Genomic DNA, 16,644 nt, shown 5'->3' with positions numbered 1-16,644 from the left:
GACGTTTGTCAATATGAATACTTATTTTACTCTTACTCTGGCACTATTAGTAACATACTCAGACAATATATTGGGAGGCTATAAATGGTCTGTTTTGATACTTACTATGTATCAGTAAGTTAAGATTGAGACTTATTAGTCTGTTATTAGGGACACATCAAGAATAAACGGCTTATTCATCAATGATAAGAAATTGATGAATACATCCCTAATAAATGATTAATGATGCTTAACGCTTAACTTATTGGACACTAATACAGGCAATTATTAGTCATGTGTTAGTCAATAGCTAACATGTGAACCTTAAAAAAAGTGTTACCGCATTTTGTTGTTGGTGTTGTTGTTGTTGTTTTTTTTATGATTTCTACAATAAGTGAATAATTGTGTTTGGTTTTGTGCATTTAGAATTTGCAGCATTGTCATGCACATGAATGACTGAATACATTTTACTCTACAGGTACTTTTTATACCACTAAAACTGTAGTCCTCAAATCTCTGCCTTTGTCATCTTTATATTGTTAACTACTTTGGACTGCTCGTATTACCTGACTTTTTCTGAAGACTATTTGATTCATCAAGACACAGTTTGACAGTATGTTTGATATGCTAGCTGTGGAAATAAGCTACTAAAATTGCTTTAAAAAAGGTTTTAGGGTTTTGGTTTTAAATTATAGCACATACTGTCATTCTTTAGGAAGAACTAAACTATTTGGACCTTGGTCAGGCCTAAACATTTATAATCAGGTGTAGTTCAGAGATTTTAATTTTGTGAAGATTGTTGGTATGACACATGCAGGGATTTCTAGGAGACCAGTCAGCATCTTTTAATAAGCAATCTGGGCAATGTGAGGAAGAGTGGATCTTGGTTGACACTTGAATGAACACTTGGATGAACACCCCATTCACTACATTTAAGAAAATATCAGAATAAATGACATGAAATCTCCAGGACAGCAATACTTAAACCTAAGATGCTCTCTCTGTAGGCACTTTCCACAGGCTCACCTCTTGAAATCTCCCACAGTAACCTGAGCACTCACCAATAAACAGGGAGCAGACATGTTTAGTTCCCAGCACTTTTGGGGTCTCAGTCCTGTGGGTAGGAGGTTGTCTCTACAGAGGACTGAACAAACAGTGACTCTGGAGGGCTCAGGACGGACCATCTTGGGGTGCAGCTGAGGCCAAACTAATTTTCTGCCCTTAAAAACCAACCACTGGGTTGACACACTGCTCAGACCCTCTAACAGATGCAGTCCTCAAAAGTGTTAAGTTATATTATGTGTATCCAAATTTCACCTGTAGGCCTAATCAGTAGGCGATTTTTTAACGGGGGGGTGGCCCAATGATCAGGTTAACAATGGGGATGCGTTTTGGTAATTTTGCTAACAAGGGGGGTGGCATCCCGTCTCATCCCCCTACTAATTGCCTACTGGGCCTAATCATCAAAAAATCACCGCTGATTAAAAACAACAAAAGCACAAAATGAAAAACAACAAAATGAAAGAAAAAAATATACAATCTAATTAAATGATCATAACCTACCCCTACGCCCAACAACATCCAGTGCTCACAGGACAAGCTGTACAGGTGATGACTACACTTCAGAAGGTAAGCAAGCTAATTCTTTTTGTGTGGTGAGGGTTGACTTGCAGTGATTTTCTAACCTAAACAAAGCAAGTGCTATAAAATAATTGCAATGAAGACATTGACTAGCAATGGTGGCTATACAACCATAGTCAAATTCAACATTGCTGTTAATGTGACTGATGCTTGCTAACCACTTAAGTTAGCTAATAGTACAAACATTAGCTAGGCAGCTAAGTTAGCTAACTGGTCGTTAATACAGGCTTCTTCATGTCAGCAACGTGATACTAACTAAACCTTTTCTGCGGATTCAGTTAACCCATTAAATATTTGGTATTAATACAAGAGAGCCAAAGGCATCATTACTTTGAAAAGACTTTGAAAAGTTTTCACAGTTCAACAACTTTTTAAATTGACTCCCATGTGTATTTGATAGTGATGATTTAGAGATTCATATCTCCCTCAAGAAATACATACAATTTCTGAGTGCATGCTGTAATGTTCACAAGTAATATCATATTTTCGCTGTATTGAATGAATATATCATCATCTAAAGGACTCTTTAATGAAAGGCACCACATGCATCAGCATGGATGATTTGAGAAGTAAGTGCAGTCTATTTAATAAACCACTACATAGTTTGTATTCATAGCTTCTGTTCATTCATTTAGAAAACTTGCAGTTTACAGCTGGTTTATGTTTTTCTTTTCTTCCTTCTTTTTTTTTTTTAATTATTTGGGCCAGGTGAACGATGTGTACTTATTTGTTGAAGGATCTAAAGCCTGAGCTTGGTTTATGGCCTAAATGCCTCCCCAGAATCTCTAATATTACAGGCTAAATGGTGTCGCCCCATAAATGATGAAATTTAAGGCCTGGTGTCAAACATTCCTTCAAGAAAGGCTCTGTACAGATATATTAGCATTGATGATTTAAGAAATAAGTGCAAATGTTTTAATAAAGCCGCACATAGTTGAGATTCAGAATGCCCCCCAGAATCTATAATATTAAAGACCAAACGACCTTGCCCCCTAAATGATTAAATTCAAGGCCTGCTGGGACATAACTGTACCCAAAACCAGCTGGCTGTAGTCACACAGTTAAAGCATGGGGAAGTCCCTCAGTTCTGTTTTCAAGTCATTTACATAAACATTTCACTTCAACTTTATAGATTATATTTGCGTAAAGTATTTGACTTGTCACACTTGAAGGAAAAGATCAAGCATTACAAATTTTCTCTGTAACCTTCATTCCCTCCGGCGGTGTATCTTTTTTTTCTTTTTCTTTTTCTTTTTGTCCAAAATCTTGTAATTAACATTTAAATGTGGAAATGGGTTGGTTCCTAAGTACCTTGCTGGAGAATGGAACTTATTTAAAAATAAAAACTTATTTTCACTATATTATTTTTTTTTCTCTCACTTCTCTAATGTGAAGTTGTTTTAGAAATATTTGAAATCACACTATGCTCTTTCTTCTTTCCTATTTCTTTTTGTGTTTTCATGGGTCGTGTGTTTTAAAAAATCCCTCAACATTAATATCGCTCTCAGTCATTGTTTTATTTTTTTCTTTTCTTTGCATTTTTTAATTTGATTATTCCAATCACTTTGTACAATTTTGTAAGAAAACATATTAGTTATTCTCCTTACAAGATAATATACTATCAATAAATTATATAGAAGTTCATAATTGCACACCCATTACCTTTAATCTACCCATACTAGGCTATTATTGTAGTTTGTAGCTTTTACTTTTACAGCATTGTTAAGAAATATGAGACTCAGTTCAGAAGAACTCAAGCATGATTGACAGGAAACACCTGCGCTGTCAGTGAATGTCACTATAGACTATAAATAACTACATCAACATTTTACAGATGCTTTGTCTAGCGGAAATGTATAAAAATATTTTCAAAAGACCATATAGCTCATTGTGGAACAAATGTTGAAGTTTGAATCGCATAATAATTTACAATACCTAGATTAAAATTAAACAAACAGAACAACATTAATGACAAACATTACTGTTTTTTTTTTCCTTTCAGGTAGTAGCTTAATAAAACACTAGAACACTCTGTTTACAGGTCTCTGAGAATAGTGACTTCTTTTCTTACAACAGGACTCTGAGCCTTTTGAGCCACCAGAAATCTCAGAGTTACTCTTGTCAAAAGTCATCATGAACTGAACTGGGGGATAAGACATCAGAGGAGTTTTTCCGGGACAAGTCAATTAATGTCAATTAATGGTGGAGATTACTGACAGACAACTGAGTGTGAAGGTCCTCTGAGCATCTATGACAAGGGGAGCCATACGTTAACAGGAAGGTTAAGAATTATAATCCACTACACCACCTCAGAATATTTAAAGCTTTGGAAACTGAGTTCCAACACCTTCCTTGACTTTGTTGGAGGGGAAACAGTATCAAAATCAGCAAAAGAGAGAATAAGTTAATGGATCACCATGGCTGGCAACTCATCACTCAGTGTGCCCCCTGGTGGTGCGAGTTGGTTTTGTCTGTTTAAATATTTATTAATATTTAGAGATTTTATTTAATATTATAGATTTATATTTAATAGACTTGGAAGTTCATTTGATGTTAGGTGGTGGGGAAAACCACAATGCCGCTAGTGAAATTAGTGTGAAATTTAACATTTAAAATCAAGTGCTGGTTGGTTGTCTGTTACTGTCATTGTCTAAGCAGATACAAACTGACTTCAGAGTATGAACAAAAATGCAAAAAGATCCTGAAAAATCTTAGCACTGCTATGAGATTACACATTTGAGAGTGACACCATGAAATATCATCACTATGAGAAAATGAACAAACATCAGAGGAGCATGACAGAGTAGACTCTCTTACTTAACAAATGAGCAAGTCACTGTCTCAATTATTACAAGGCTGGTGCCAAATTAAACACTCTTATCAGGATCTTTCCCATATTACATCAGAATCATGATCAAAATTTGAAATCATGAATATCTTTGTAATGTTACATAATCCTTGAGTGCACAGTTTTTCATTAGGGTTGTAAGAGTGAACCTGTCTAACTGATAAAAGCCACATGCCCCTCAGTGGTGAAGTGGATGAGAGACACTACTCTAAACAAATTCACTGTCTCACATCTTCATATTTAAACCATGTCTGAGTATATGTGAGCAGAGAAAGACCAGCTCCAAACACCTCTGTCTACTCTTAGACCATGTTCTCCTCCTCTCTGCTACTGCTGCTGTTGGCAGCTGTAAACAGTGAGTACCAGTGAATTCACCTGTATTTTAAAAGTATTGAGGGAATGTGAGTTAAATTGTTTACATTTGACTGTGTTTGTGCTCTGACAGGAATTCACTGTGTAGAGATGACCCAGCCTGGTTCTATGGATTTAAGGCCTGGTCAGTCCATGACTTTGTCCTGTAAGGTCTCTGGATATTCACTGACTGATAGCAACCATTGTAATGACTGGATACGACAGCCTACAGGGAAAACACTGGAATGGGTAGGATGAGTATGTAGTAGCGGTAACATATATTACAGTGACAAACTGAAGAACAAGTTTCAGGTCTCCAGAGATACCTCCTTCAGTACAGTGTCTCTGCGAGGACAAAGCCCTCAGACTGAGGATACACCTGTGTATATTATTGAAATATTACATATGAAATGCTCCTTTTTAATCTTTTGAGCTATAATTTATAACTATGCTGTTCCACTGGACCTGATACAAGTCTCTAGAGGGTGGAAGGGTGAACTATGTAAAGTTGTACTCCACTTCAGTCCTTTATGATCACAAAGCTCTGTCACATTTCTGTTGAGTTTGATTTAGTTTTGATGTATGAACCTGAATATTCCCCAATTTCATATGATATTTTTAAATGTAATTTTCTACTCATTTGACTGTTGTATTCTATTAGTTTTCGATGTAGCAGCAAAGACACTGTCTGAGTCTGAACCAGTGATCATTAAAGCTGGTGGATCTCATAAACTGACCTGTACAACTTCAGGCTTCATGTTCAGCGGCTATGGTATGGCTTGGATCAGACAGGCTCTTGGGAAAGGTCTGGGATGGATTGCATTCCTAGAAACTGCCACTTATAGCTTTGCTAACAGCTATTCTCAGTCTGTTAAGGGAAGATTCACCAGATGACTCCAGCAGTAAACTGCATTCACAGATGAACAGTGTGAAGACATGGCTGTGTATTACCATGTCAGAGAGACACAGTGATAGAAAAGAGTTAAAAAGCCATACAAAACCACTTCCTGTAAAACCACTGTAAACGAAAAAAAAGGACAAAACAAAACATGATGATGATGATGTTGATGATGATGATGATCCCACACCATCCCGCCACCTGTGTGGCATCCCACCAGGCCCCTATTTCTCCCCTTGCAGGTGGTGATTCCACGAGAGGACGGCCCCACGTGGCTCATTTGGGCTGAGCCCGGCCGGACACTGTGGAAGGTCCGGCCACCAGGCGCTCGCCTACGAGCTCCCCTCCCAGGCCTGGCTCCAGGAGGAGGCCCAGGTCTCCCTATTCCGGGCGAGGTGCCTGTTTCTATGTGGGTGCTGATCATAAGGGCTTTCAGAATCGCTTTTTGTCTGGCCCCTCACCTTGGCCATGGTCCTATGCCGGAAAAAGGTGGCTTGCCCCCTCCGAGTTGGGACTGAGTTTCTGCCTCAAGTGGAAGAGTTCAAGTATCTCGGGGTCTTGTTCACGAGTGAGGGTAAAATGGAGCGGGAGATCGACAGGCAGATCGGGGCGGTGGCGGCAGTCATGCGGTCGTTGTACCGGACCGTCGTGGTGAAGACGGAGCTGTCAGAAGGCAAGGCTCTCAATTTACCAGTCGATCTTTGTTCCAACCCTCACCTATGGTCACGAGCTCTGGGTAGTGACCAAAATAACGAGATTGTGGATACAAGCGGTGGAAATGAGCTTCCTCCGCAGGGTGGCTCGGTGCACCCTTAGGGATAGGGTGAGGAGCTCGGACACCCGGGAGGAGCTTGGAGTAGAGCTGCTGCTCCTCCGCATTGAAAGGAGCCAGCTGAGGTGGTTCAGGCACCTAGTCAGGATGCCTCCTGGGCACCTCCCTGTGGAGATGTTCTGGGCACGATCAGCTAGGTGGAGACCCCGGGGCAGACCCAGGACACGTTGGGAGAATTATATATCTTGGCTGACCTGGGAACGCCTTGGGATCCCCCAGGAGGAGCTGGTGGATGTAGCTGGGGAAAGCGATGTCTCGGCTTCCCTCCTCAGCCTGCTGCCACTGCGACCCGGTCCCAGATAAGTGGCAGAAAATGATGACGATGATGATGATACTTACGAAGAACAGAATCGTATTGCTTTGAGAAAGTGACTGACTAAATGCAACACCATTTCCTCCTAAATCTTAGTGGTTGAAGGAGGCAGTATGAATCAGTAGAAACTTTCACCCTACCCACAATACCACTTCTTATCCACAGGTGGGAACTCATTCTCTGTAAAAACAGATGAGCTGCTGATTTTTTCATTGGTAGCTCCTGTAGTTTCACATGTCCTATTTATGCCAATTCAGGTGCTTTACTACTTCAGAACCATGCATCAGTACAGATCTGTTGAATTCTTAATCATATTCTCTATTTAATCAGCTACGGTCTGAAAGTGAGGATGTTCCTCCAGGCATCTGGAAAGTGCTGAATCAGCTCACACCAGCTCAGCATAAACAATGTTCCCTGTTTCTCTGTTACTGCTGGTGGTCATGGCCCTATCTGAACAGTCAGTGGTTCTGTCTCCAAGTGACAAACTCACCTGTGCCTGCAGTGGATTTAGTGTGAGTGGTGTTTATATGCACTGGATCCATCAGGCTCCTGGAGAAGGACTGGAATGGATCATTTACTATTATTCTGATTCTGACAAGAGCAAGAGGCAGTGCAGGGTCGATTCACAGCATCCCAGGACAGCTCTAATTTCTACCTTCATATGAACTCACTGAAGACTGATTACACAGCAGTTTATTACTGTGCTAGAGATTCACTGTGACTAAACTCATAAAACCAGCTACACTGTAGGATGGGGCTTCATGGAAACATAAACAGCAGAAAAACAAAACAGGGTCATTTACAGAGTAGTCAGCGTTCACTTATGTTCACCGATTTCTAATATTTGAGTACAACAATCATCTAACATTTATTTGAACACGCTCTTTATTGCTATTGCTGATTAATGTCTGATAGGTACATTTTTATGAATAGTTGGGCAGAATTTCAAACCATTCAAAAATTCTCATAGACATTAATCTGCCCGACCGTGTGGAAATAAGTTTGAAGAAAAAGAAAAAAATCATCCTACTCCTTTACGTAGAGAGGTAACTGCAATTAAAAGTCACAAATTCAAGGTTTCACATAATTCCAATCATGATACTATATTTGTTTCTGGGGGGGGGGGGGAAACAAAAAAAAAAGCATATGAAATATGTAATCACTTACAGGATTACAGGAGAAAAAAGATGAAAGCGTGGATGACAGATCTCATGTGATGTGACTCCCCTATGCAAATCCTCCCTATTTCTGATTCATGTGACCAATTTCTATTTAAATCATTTAAACAGCCTCTGAGCTCTACAGGAGATACTCTCAAGTTGAGCTTTAAAACCAATCATGTTCTCTGTGTCTCTAGTGCTGCTACTGGCAGCCGCATCCTGTGAGTCTCTTTGGTCTAATTACAGAAATTAAAACTGCAGTATCTTGTAGTCCATTTTACTGACAGTTTAGAGTATTTGACTGAATGTCTCATGTCTTTGTAATAATTATTGAATCTCTTCCAGGTATCCACTCTTATGAGCTGATTCAGCCTGACTTTCAGACTGTTCGTCCAGGTCAGCAAATGACCATCAACTGCAAGCCCTCGTATTCAGTTACTAGCTATGATACAGCTTGGATTAGACAACCAGCAGGAAAAGCTCTGGAGTTCATTGGAATTATCTACAGTGATGGGAGCTTATACTACAAAGAGTCTCTGAAAAGCAAGTTCAGCATCTCAAGAGACACCAGCAGTAACACAATAACATTACAAGGGAATAATCTGCAGACTGAAGACACAGCTGTGTATTACTGTGCCTGTTACACACATTATTTCCATCTGGTAGAGGAGCTGTACAAATATTCACACACAGCCTCAAAACAACACTTATATACAATGTCACACTTTACATTGCTGCCAAATGATCTGACTACATATGGGAATATGTGATTTAGAAAGTGATTTATGATAATAATGTAAATCACTTTCATGAGACAGACCCCAATTTGCACATTTTCATTCACATAAAGTCAGAAAAAAATAACACATGAATCAAAATTAGCATGTATTTATACTAAACACTTACTACCTGGGAACAAAACCAATTGTGTCAGTTAAATGGTGGAACACAAGTTAATGAAATTTAGAAGTGATTTTTTTAACTTCTATTTTGACTATTAAACAAAATAATATCCCAGCAAAGGAGAAGAAAAAGAACCAGGGTGTGCAACAAATAGTTTAACAGAATTTACAGACCTACTGCTATGATAGTTCTACAAAACAAACAAACAAAAAAAAAAAATACATGCTTGGTAAAATATATTTCAAAATAACCCCCCAAAACAGTCTAGTCTAGTCTAGTATCTTATTCCATAGCCTACAAAGTCATAGGGGGTGCTAATAGTATTAACCTGAGTCATAAGAAAGTGCATCTCTGGCTATGTTTTGTGTCTGTCAAATGCAATATTTAGCACTGTTTGAAAGCAACATTCATGATGCAGATTGTAAAATAAGTCCCATAAGTTTTACTTGATTAATTCTTATGACATGAACTCTATATTGAAATTAGGCAAGACCTCTGCTCTACTGTTTTATATTCATTTGATATATACCATTTTAAAACTCTCATCATAAGTGTCACAGCCTGCACCTCCATTTTGTTTTGTTCCGTCTTTGTGCTCCTGTTCTGTCTGTCTCCGCCCCTCACCTGTTCCCGTTTGTCTCATTATTAACCTTGTTAGTTTTAACCAATCCTGTTTTGCCCTGTTTAGTTTCCCTCTGTATTTAAGTCCTAGTGTTTGCCTTGTCCATTGTTTATCGTTGTTTGTGTTTTGAGCACTCTGTTATGCTGCACCTTTTTGTTATCGGTTTTTGTTGCAGTTTGTACTTGTATTTTGATCTTCATTTTAAGTAAAGTCCTCCATTTTGTCACCTTCATCATCGTGTCTTTGCACTTGGGTCCTGCACCACACCACCAGCGTGACAATAAGACAGAAAAACTATATGCAAATATTTACAGCAGTCTTGCATTTTAATAACACTCTGCTCTGCCTCCCACCTCCAGATCCACACAAATAAATACATATATAAATGACTGCACACACAAACACACACAGAGGGAAGGTGTGTGTAAAACTGTGTGTCTACATTTCAGTTCTACTCTGTCTCCAGCGGCAGCAGTCATGAGCTGGGTTCCTCTGCTCCTCTTGGTCTTTCTGCTGTGTGAGAAGATAAATTCAGTCAAGTTCATCATTTGTTTTATTATTTCTATCACACTCTATGACACTACATCATTTCTAACTAGTAACAGTTTTCTCTCCTTCTCTCCTTATATCAGGTCTACATTGATTTCTCTGACCTCTTCTCCCGATCAAACTGTCTCTTCTGGTGAAAAGGTGAAATTATCCTGTCAAATCTCAGGTTATGCCCTCACTGACTATGGCACTTGTTGGATCAGAAAGACTGAGGGAAAAGACATGGAGTTAATTGGGATCATATAGCGCAGTGGATCCATAGACACTGGAGATTCATTCAAAAGTCGCTTCACCATCTCCGGAGACAGCAGTCAAAGCCTGCAAAAAGAGGACACAGCTGTGTATCACTGTGCAAAGACTGCCACAGTGTTAAAGACACACAGTTCCCCAAACAAAACCTCCAGAATGGAGCCACAATAGACAATTTCTAACATTTGTATCAGAATTTAGAATACGACATATAGAAAAAGGACTTGAGTGGAAAACTTAATCACTATTCTGATTCTGACAAGAGCCAGTAGTACAGGGCTAGCCTCTGAACTCAGGCAAATTTGAAATCAAATGAATACAATCAAATTTATGCCTGTATATGCACCAACAAAAGACTGAGGGCACTCAGTCTAGTGCCTACCCATCTGATACTTTATAATTACACTTTACAAACTTATACACATGTCCGTGCATGACTTTATTATAAACATCATTCTGCACTATCCACATGTCTTAGTCTGGGATCATACACAGCTGACAGTAAATTTGTTTAATAATGGGTTATAAGTATAATGACGTGTAATTATGTTTCACAAAATTATGTCTTTTCACACTTGATATACAAAAGAGCCCTATGGCTTCATTCTCCTAGCAAAACAAAGCCATAAGGCTCTACTATTAGGGGGTTTACTACTTACTCTGTGTTAACTTAACCAGAAGTTATCTGGTTAAGCCAGTTACATTGCTTTGTAGTGCAGGCCCAAGGTTGCTGTCATCAAACCTTTGCCTCTTCCTGTGCAAACACACGCATAAGGGAGATCTGATTGGTTAGCTGATGCGCATAATCTTAAATTGTATCTTTTCAAATGTGGCGATTTACCCCCAGATGATCACCAATGACAGTCCTACGCTAGCTAGTTCATGTTAGAACTAAGAGCACAGCAGATTTCTACCCCAACATTCTACATGCTGAAAGTCCTGCTGACTATACCAGTGTCCACGGCTTCTTCCAAGTGCTAATTTAGCATTCTGAGGCATCTAAAGACTTATTTATGCAACACAATGACAGATGCAGACTCACTGAACTTGCCCTTAAGAACATTCATCCTAAATTAGAACATTAAGCCCGAAATGAAAATAGACAGTGAGGAAATGCTCAAACAATTCGATGGGACTGGGAGAAGCAGAGTAAACGTCACATGGGTAAGCCAGATTTAATTATTCATTAATCAGTCAGTGGTGTTTCTCTCTCTCAGTTCTCTCTCGATGTGTGTGTGCATACATGTGCGTGCGTGGTCAGGTTTCTGTATGTACCCTAAGATGAAATCCTGCAGGTGTCCCTGGCTGTATTTACAGATGAACAGCGTGAAGAGCGAAGACATGACTGTGTATTACCAGTGATAGAAGTGAGTCACAAAGCCATGCAAAACAACTTCCTGTAGAACCACTGTAAACAAAAAAAGAACAAAACAAAACATGATGATGATGATGATGATGATGATGACGGCTTTAAATTATGAGAAAATAATCACAGACTCTAGACTCTGGTCACAATACTTATAACTGTACTTATTTAAGTCTCTGTAGAATGGACTATACAAATTAATAGTCCTCTTTAGTTCTTTATAATCTCATATCTCTTTTCATCTCTGTACAGTATTTAGAGGAGCAGCTCCTGTCAACTCAGCTATAGAGTCAAGAGTTATTTTGTTTTTGATTTTCATGTTGATGTTTGAATGATACAAGGCATCTCTAAAGAATTAATTTCATTTTGTTACATGAATTTGAATGTTTTCCAGTTCTTTAATTTAGGTTCTATTCACTTGGTTACTATGCTCTCTTTGTTCACATATGTATTGGGTCAGTCAGACACTGACTGAGTCTGAACCAATGACCATTAAATCTGGTGGATCTCATAAACTGACCTGTACAGCCTCTTGGTGGCTATAGCATGAGCTTGATCAGACATCCCCTGGAAAAGGACTGGAATGGTTGTCAACAATTACGGGTGACAGTAGCAGCAACTTTTACTCCAGTGCTGTTGAGGGAAGGTTCACTATCTCCAGAGACAACAGTAAGAATCAGCTCTATCTACAGATGAACAGTCTGAAGACTGAAGACACAGCTGTGTATTACTGTGCCAGAGACTCACAGTGAGAGAAAGGGATGCAGTGCTGTACAAAAACCAAAGGGAGTCAGGAAACACTGTCCACACGTATTTACACACACACACACACACACACACACACACACACACACACACACACACACAAGTTATCCTACTACATCTTTGCTCTGCTCTCCTTGTTCCCTTCATCTGCATTTCCTGACACAGCTGTGTATTACTGTACTGTAGAGTCATAGTGAGAGACAAAGACAGCCAACCTGTACAAAAGACAGCAGACCTGCTTGGGTTGCGCTCTCCAAAAGTGCAGAAATAAAATGTAGGTCTCAGTTTTGCACATGAGCTTGTGAGTAAATAATGTGAAAATGTGAAAATCACATGGTTTCATGAGAAAATTAACAATCCAGCACACTCCACTAAAGCTGAATGGTTGAAGTAGGAATGACAAATCAGGACAAAATTTCACTCTACCCACAGTAACCTCTCTTATCCACAAGGGAGCATATATTATCTACCAAATAAAACTAGACAAACTGCTGATGTTTTCATTGATTCTGTGGTTTGGTGTTACGTGCAGCGCACTGTGCATTTTATTTGTGTGCCTTGCTTCATTTGCGGGTCTCTCTCTCTCTCTCTGCTGACACAGGTACCCAATACCATCTGGCCTGATGTTGTGCCCCCCCTCCCGTTCGACCAACCAGGGAGGGAGTGCCTCTCGTGGCTTGGCCAACCAGACGCGGAGTGCCAACATTTAAAGACACTGGATGCGCCATGTGTTAGATTTCGATCTCGTTGTTGCCTTTTGCCTTTCGTGTGTTTCTACTGTATAACAAACTTCCCATTCTGTGTTCAACCCTGAATTTTCGTTTATTGACTTTGTTTGTGGATTGCGCTCTGGCTTTGGTGTTTTGGTTATCGTGGGGAGAAGGACGGTTAAGGAACTTACATTCCACTTCAAGACTGTGCTCAGTCGCTCCATTAGTACCTTAGTACCTTAAATATCTCCCCATGCCATTGGTTTACAGTAAGAGGTATCGGCTTGATCCACTGAAAGTGTGGCTTATTAGGAATAAAATGAACTGCAACACGTCGTCGTAGTATATATACATGTGTATATATATATATATATATATATATATATATATATATAGCCAACAAACCACAACAGTATTATCTCTCACAGTGACCATGTAAGTAACTCATTAAACTTTTTTCTTCTGTTATCTTATCAATTCTGGCAAGCTCACACTGTAAAATGCTGACAAGTCATCTTCAGATATTTATACAAGTCATCTGTATATCATTCCAGATCTGAACTCTGTGCTGTGTACTAATACGTCATCAGCAGTCACACAGACTCAAATCCTTCTCAAATTCAAGAGCTAAAGACCAGACCCAATGACTAAACTTCAACACAGACTGTGTTCCTGGTTCTGTGGTCATAGTATATGGATTATGCAACGTAGCTTCGATGTAGAACCACCACAGCCACCACTGTTTGCAATGTAAGAAAATCAGTCAGCTAGTAATGTGTCCTCCTGTGTCCACTACCTAGTGGGAGAGCTGAGACTCTAAATGGCTAACCCAAGAGGGCAAAACAGGTTCTTTTGAAAGGTGGGAATGGCACAACCCTAATTCATTTAAGAGGGGAGTCAGATGTCATTTACAAAATTTATTGGGTCCCTATGTATTCCTGGCCCCTTGTCTGGACCTCCTACTCAGGTCATCCCTGTTTTAGTACCGCTAACCATTAAACAGTTCACAACGTTTTGTTTTGTTTTTTTGGAGATAACCAGTCAGTTTTCATATCAATAAGTTATCAACTAATCCATGTCGCATACAATCTTGAACTATGAGAATGTTGTATATCATAAATCTTTTATGCTGTAAACATACTACATAATATACTTTAAAACATTTAATGGGCCATTGAATCTGGTTACTCTCGACTCCTCTGTGCTATAAATACCTTTATTCAATGAACTGGCCAGAGCAGGGTGGGCCCCCAGTTGTCGAGTCTTGGTTCCTCTCAAGGTTTATTCCTCCCACTCACTTGATTTTAGGGAGTTTTTTTTTTTCTCATCACTGTTATCTTGAGCATGCTCACTGGGGGTTTACACTATGATTACACTATGATCTATGTAAAGCTGCTTTGAGACAAATCTTAATTGTGAAAAGTGCTATACAAATAAACCTGAACTTTAACTTGAACTTGAACAAGGGCTCAATATCTGATGTCCCCATACAGAGAGGAATTGATTTGCAATGTAAGAAAATCAGTCAGTCAGTGGCGTGTCCTCCTGCATATTTGTTACCCCACATCTTAGAGATTTACAGTCTCATTCCAGGCTGAAAAATCCATAAGAAAATGCTCTGCAAGTGGTCAGCTGTTCGTGGTCAAAACGTATTATGTATTTAAAAAAAAAAAAGAAATCAATTTTTCTGCTGTTGTCATATGGTTCTCAAATGGGATGAATCGTTGATCTCATTTGTAAGCCCCTGTCAGTCCAAACACTCAAACTGCTGACCACAGACCTCACAAGGAAAATATGTTATTTGGAAAAAGTGTCCATAGAAGAGATATTATATTTCATTTGATGTTACAGGTTCTGGGGAACAATAAAATGCCACTGTGTAACTCTGAAAAACTAAATTAAACATTCAAAATCAGACATTAGTCAGTTGTCTGTGACTGTCTTAACAAATAATCAATGACTATGGAGTCTGCAGCAATATGCAAAAAAGATCATGAAAAATTTGTATGAAATATGGCAGCATCTTTCTGAATCTGAAAAATGAGCAAGTTCTTTTAGTTAATACAAGGCTGGTGTCAAATTAATCAACCTCATCAGGATCCTTAAAGTCACGTGACCCTCAGTGGTAAAGTGGATGAGAGACACTGTTCTAAACAAATTCACTGTCTCACATCTTCATATTTAAACCATGTCTGAGTGTATGTGAACAGAGAAAGACCAACTCCAACACATCTGTCTCCTCTTAGACCATGTTCTCCTCCTCTCTGCTACTGCTGCTGTTGGCAGCTGTAAACAGTGAGTACCAGTGAATGCACCTGTATTTTAGAAGTACAGAGGGAATGTGAATTAAATGATTTATATGTGACTGTGCTCTGACAGGAATTCAATGTGTTGAGCTGAACCAGCCTGGCTCTATGGATGTGAAGCCTGGTCAGTCCATGACTTTGTCCTGTAAGATCTCTGGATATTCACTGACTGATGGCAGCTACTGTACTCACTGGATACGACAGCCTGCAGGAAAAGCACTGGAATGGGTTGGAGCAATATGTGGTAGTGGTAGCACATATTACAGTGACAAACTGAAGAACAAGTTTCAGGTCTCCAGAGATACCTCCAGCAGTACAGTGTCTCTGCAAGGACAAAGCCTGCAGACTGAGGACACAGCTGTGTATTACTGTGCTGGAGAGTCACAGTGATACAAAGCAGAGGACACTCTGTACAAAAACTCCATCACTGTCAAACAGGCCTGTGGAGAACTGTAGAGAATTACACAGTAGATATTCTGTTAAAATGATGAATAAAAATGTGCATCCCAAAAGGTACATAGCTGCAACTGCCACAGATACAAGGCAAGACACACATGTACAGTAAATAGTGACCTACATTAACAGATTAAGAGGTCACTGAAGAGTGAAAATACAGCTCTGTATTTCTGTACCAGAGATAATAGACAGTGTGTAGTTAAGAACATGAATTAATTGTCCAATATGTATCTAGATATTTGGGCTACGATACGATTCAGGGATGATACATTTAATACGGAACAGTTCGGTGCAATTCGATTCAGAGCAATTTGATGCAATACGATGCAATCTGATACAGTTCTTAACGTTTGTTTAATGCAGACATTAATTTTCCATTCTAATTTAAAATAATCCAGTTCTATAAAAGTGGCCCTGCTTACCTTCAAATACATATATTTCATAAAAGGCCAGGGAATCCCATGTATTTTTTTACTGTTTGGCAGGGAGGGGAGAAAAGATAGATCTTTTCAGAATTCCATGTCATTGTGTTTATTACTTTTCCAGTAGACACAGACAAAAAAGACTTACTGTGTGAACAAACACTTTAAGTCCTAAGTGGCTAAGTTGTGGTTGGACAAAGTGTTTAATATCCATATCTTTGTATTGCCTCTGCTAGCTGCACATCTACAGATCCCTCTTCGCTCACATAAGTTT

At 39.2% G+C, this 16,644-nt stretch overlaps 2 gene segments (V, D, J or C); both read left to right on the top strand.

Annotated features, from left to right (window-relative positions):
- The first annotated feature begins 8,200 nt into the window (after positions 1–8,200).
- Positions 8,201–10,233, top strand: LOC115819421 (Ig heavy chain V region 5A-like). The segment is given in 3 exon segments: positions 8,201–8,243; positions 8,368–8,684; positions 10,180–10,233. Coding segments are annotated over 3 exon segments (414 nt in total).
- Positions 10,234–15,435: 5,202 nt separating this feature from the next.
- Positions 15,436–15,882, top strand: LOC115819121 (Ig heavy chain V region 914-like). The segment is given in 2 exon segments: positions 15,436–15,481; positions 15,566–15,882. Coding segments are annotated over 2 exon segments (363 nt in total).
- The last annotated feature ends 762 nt before the right edge of the window (positions 15,883–16,644 follow it).

This window comes from Chanos chanos, chromosome 8 (genome assembly GCF_902362185.1).
Source record: "Chanos chanos chromosome 8, fChaCha1.1, whole genome shotgun sequence".
NCBI lineage: Eukaryota > Metazoa > Chordata > Actinopteri > Gonorynchiformes > Chanidae > Chanos > Chanos chanos.
The sequence above is the reverse complement of the archived record's forward strand: the minus strand, read 5'-3'. Positions and strand labels throughout refer to the sequence as shown.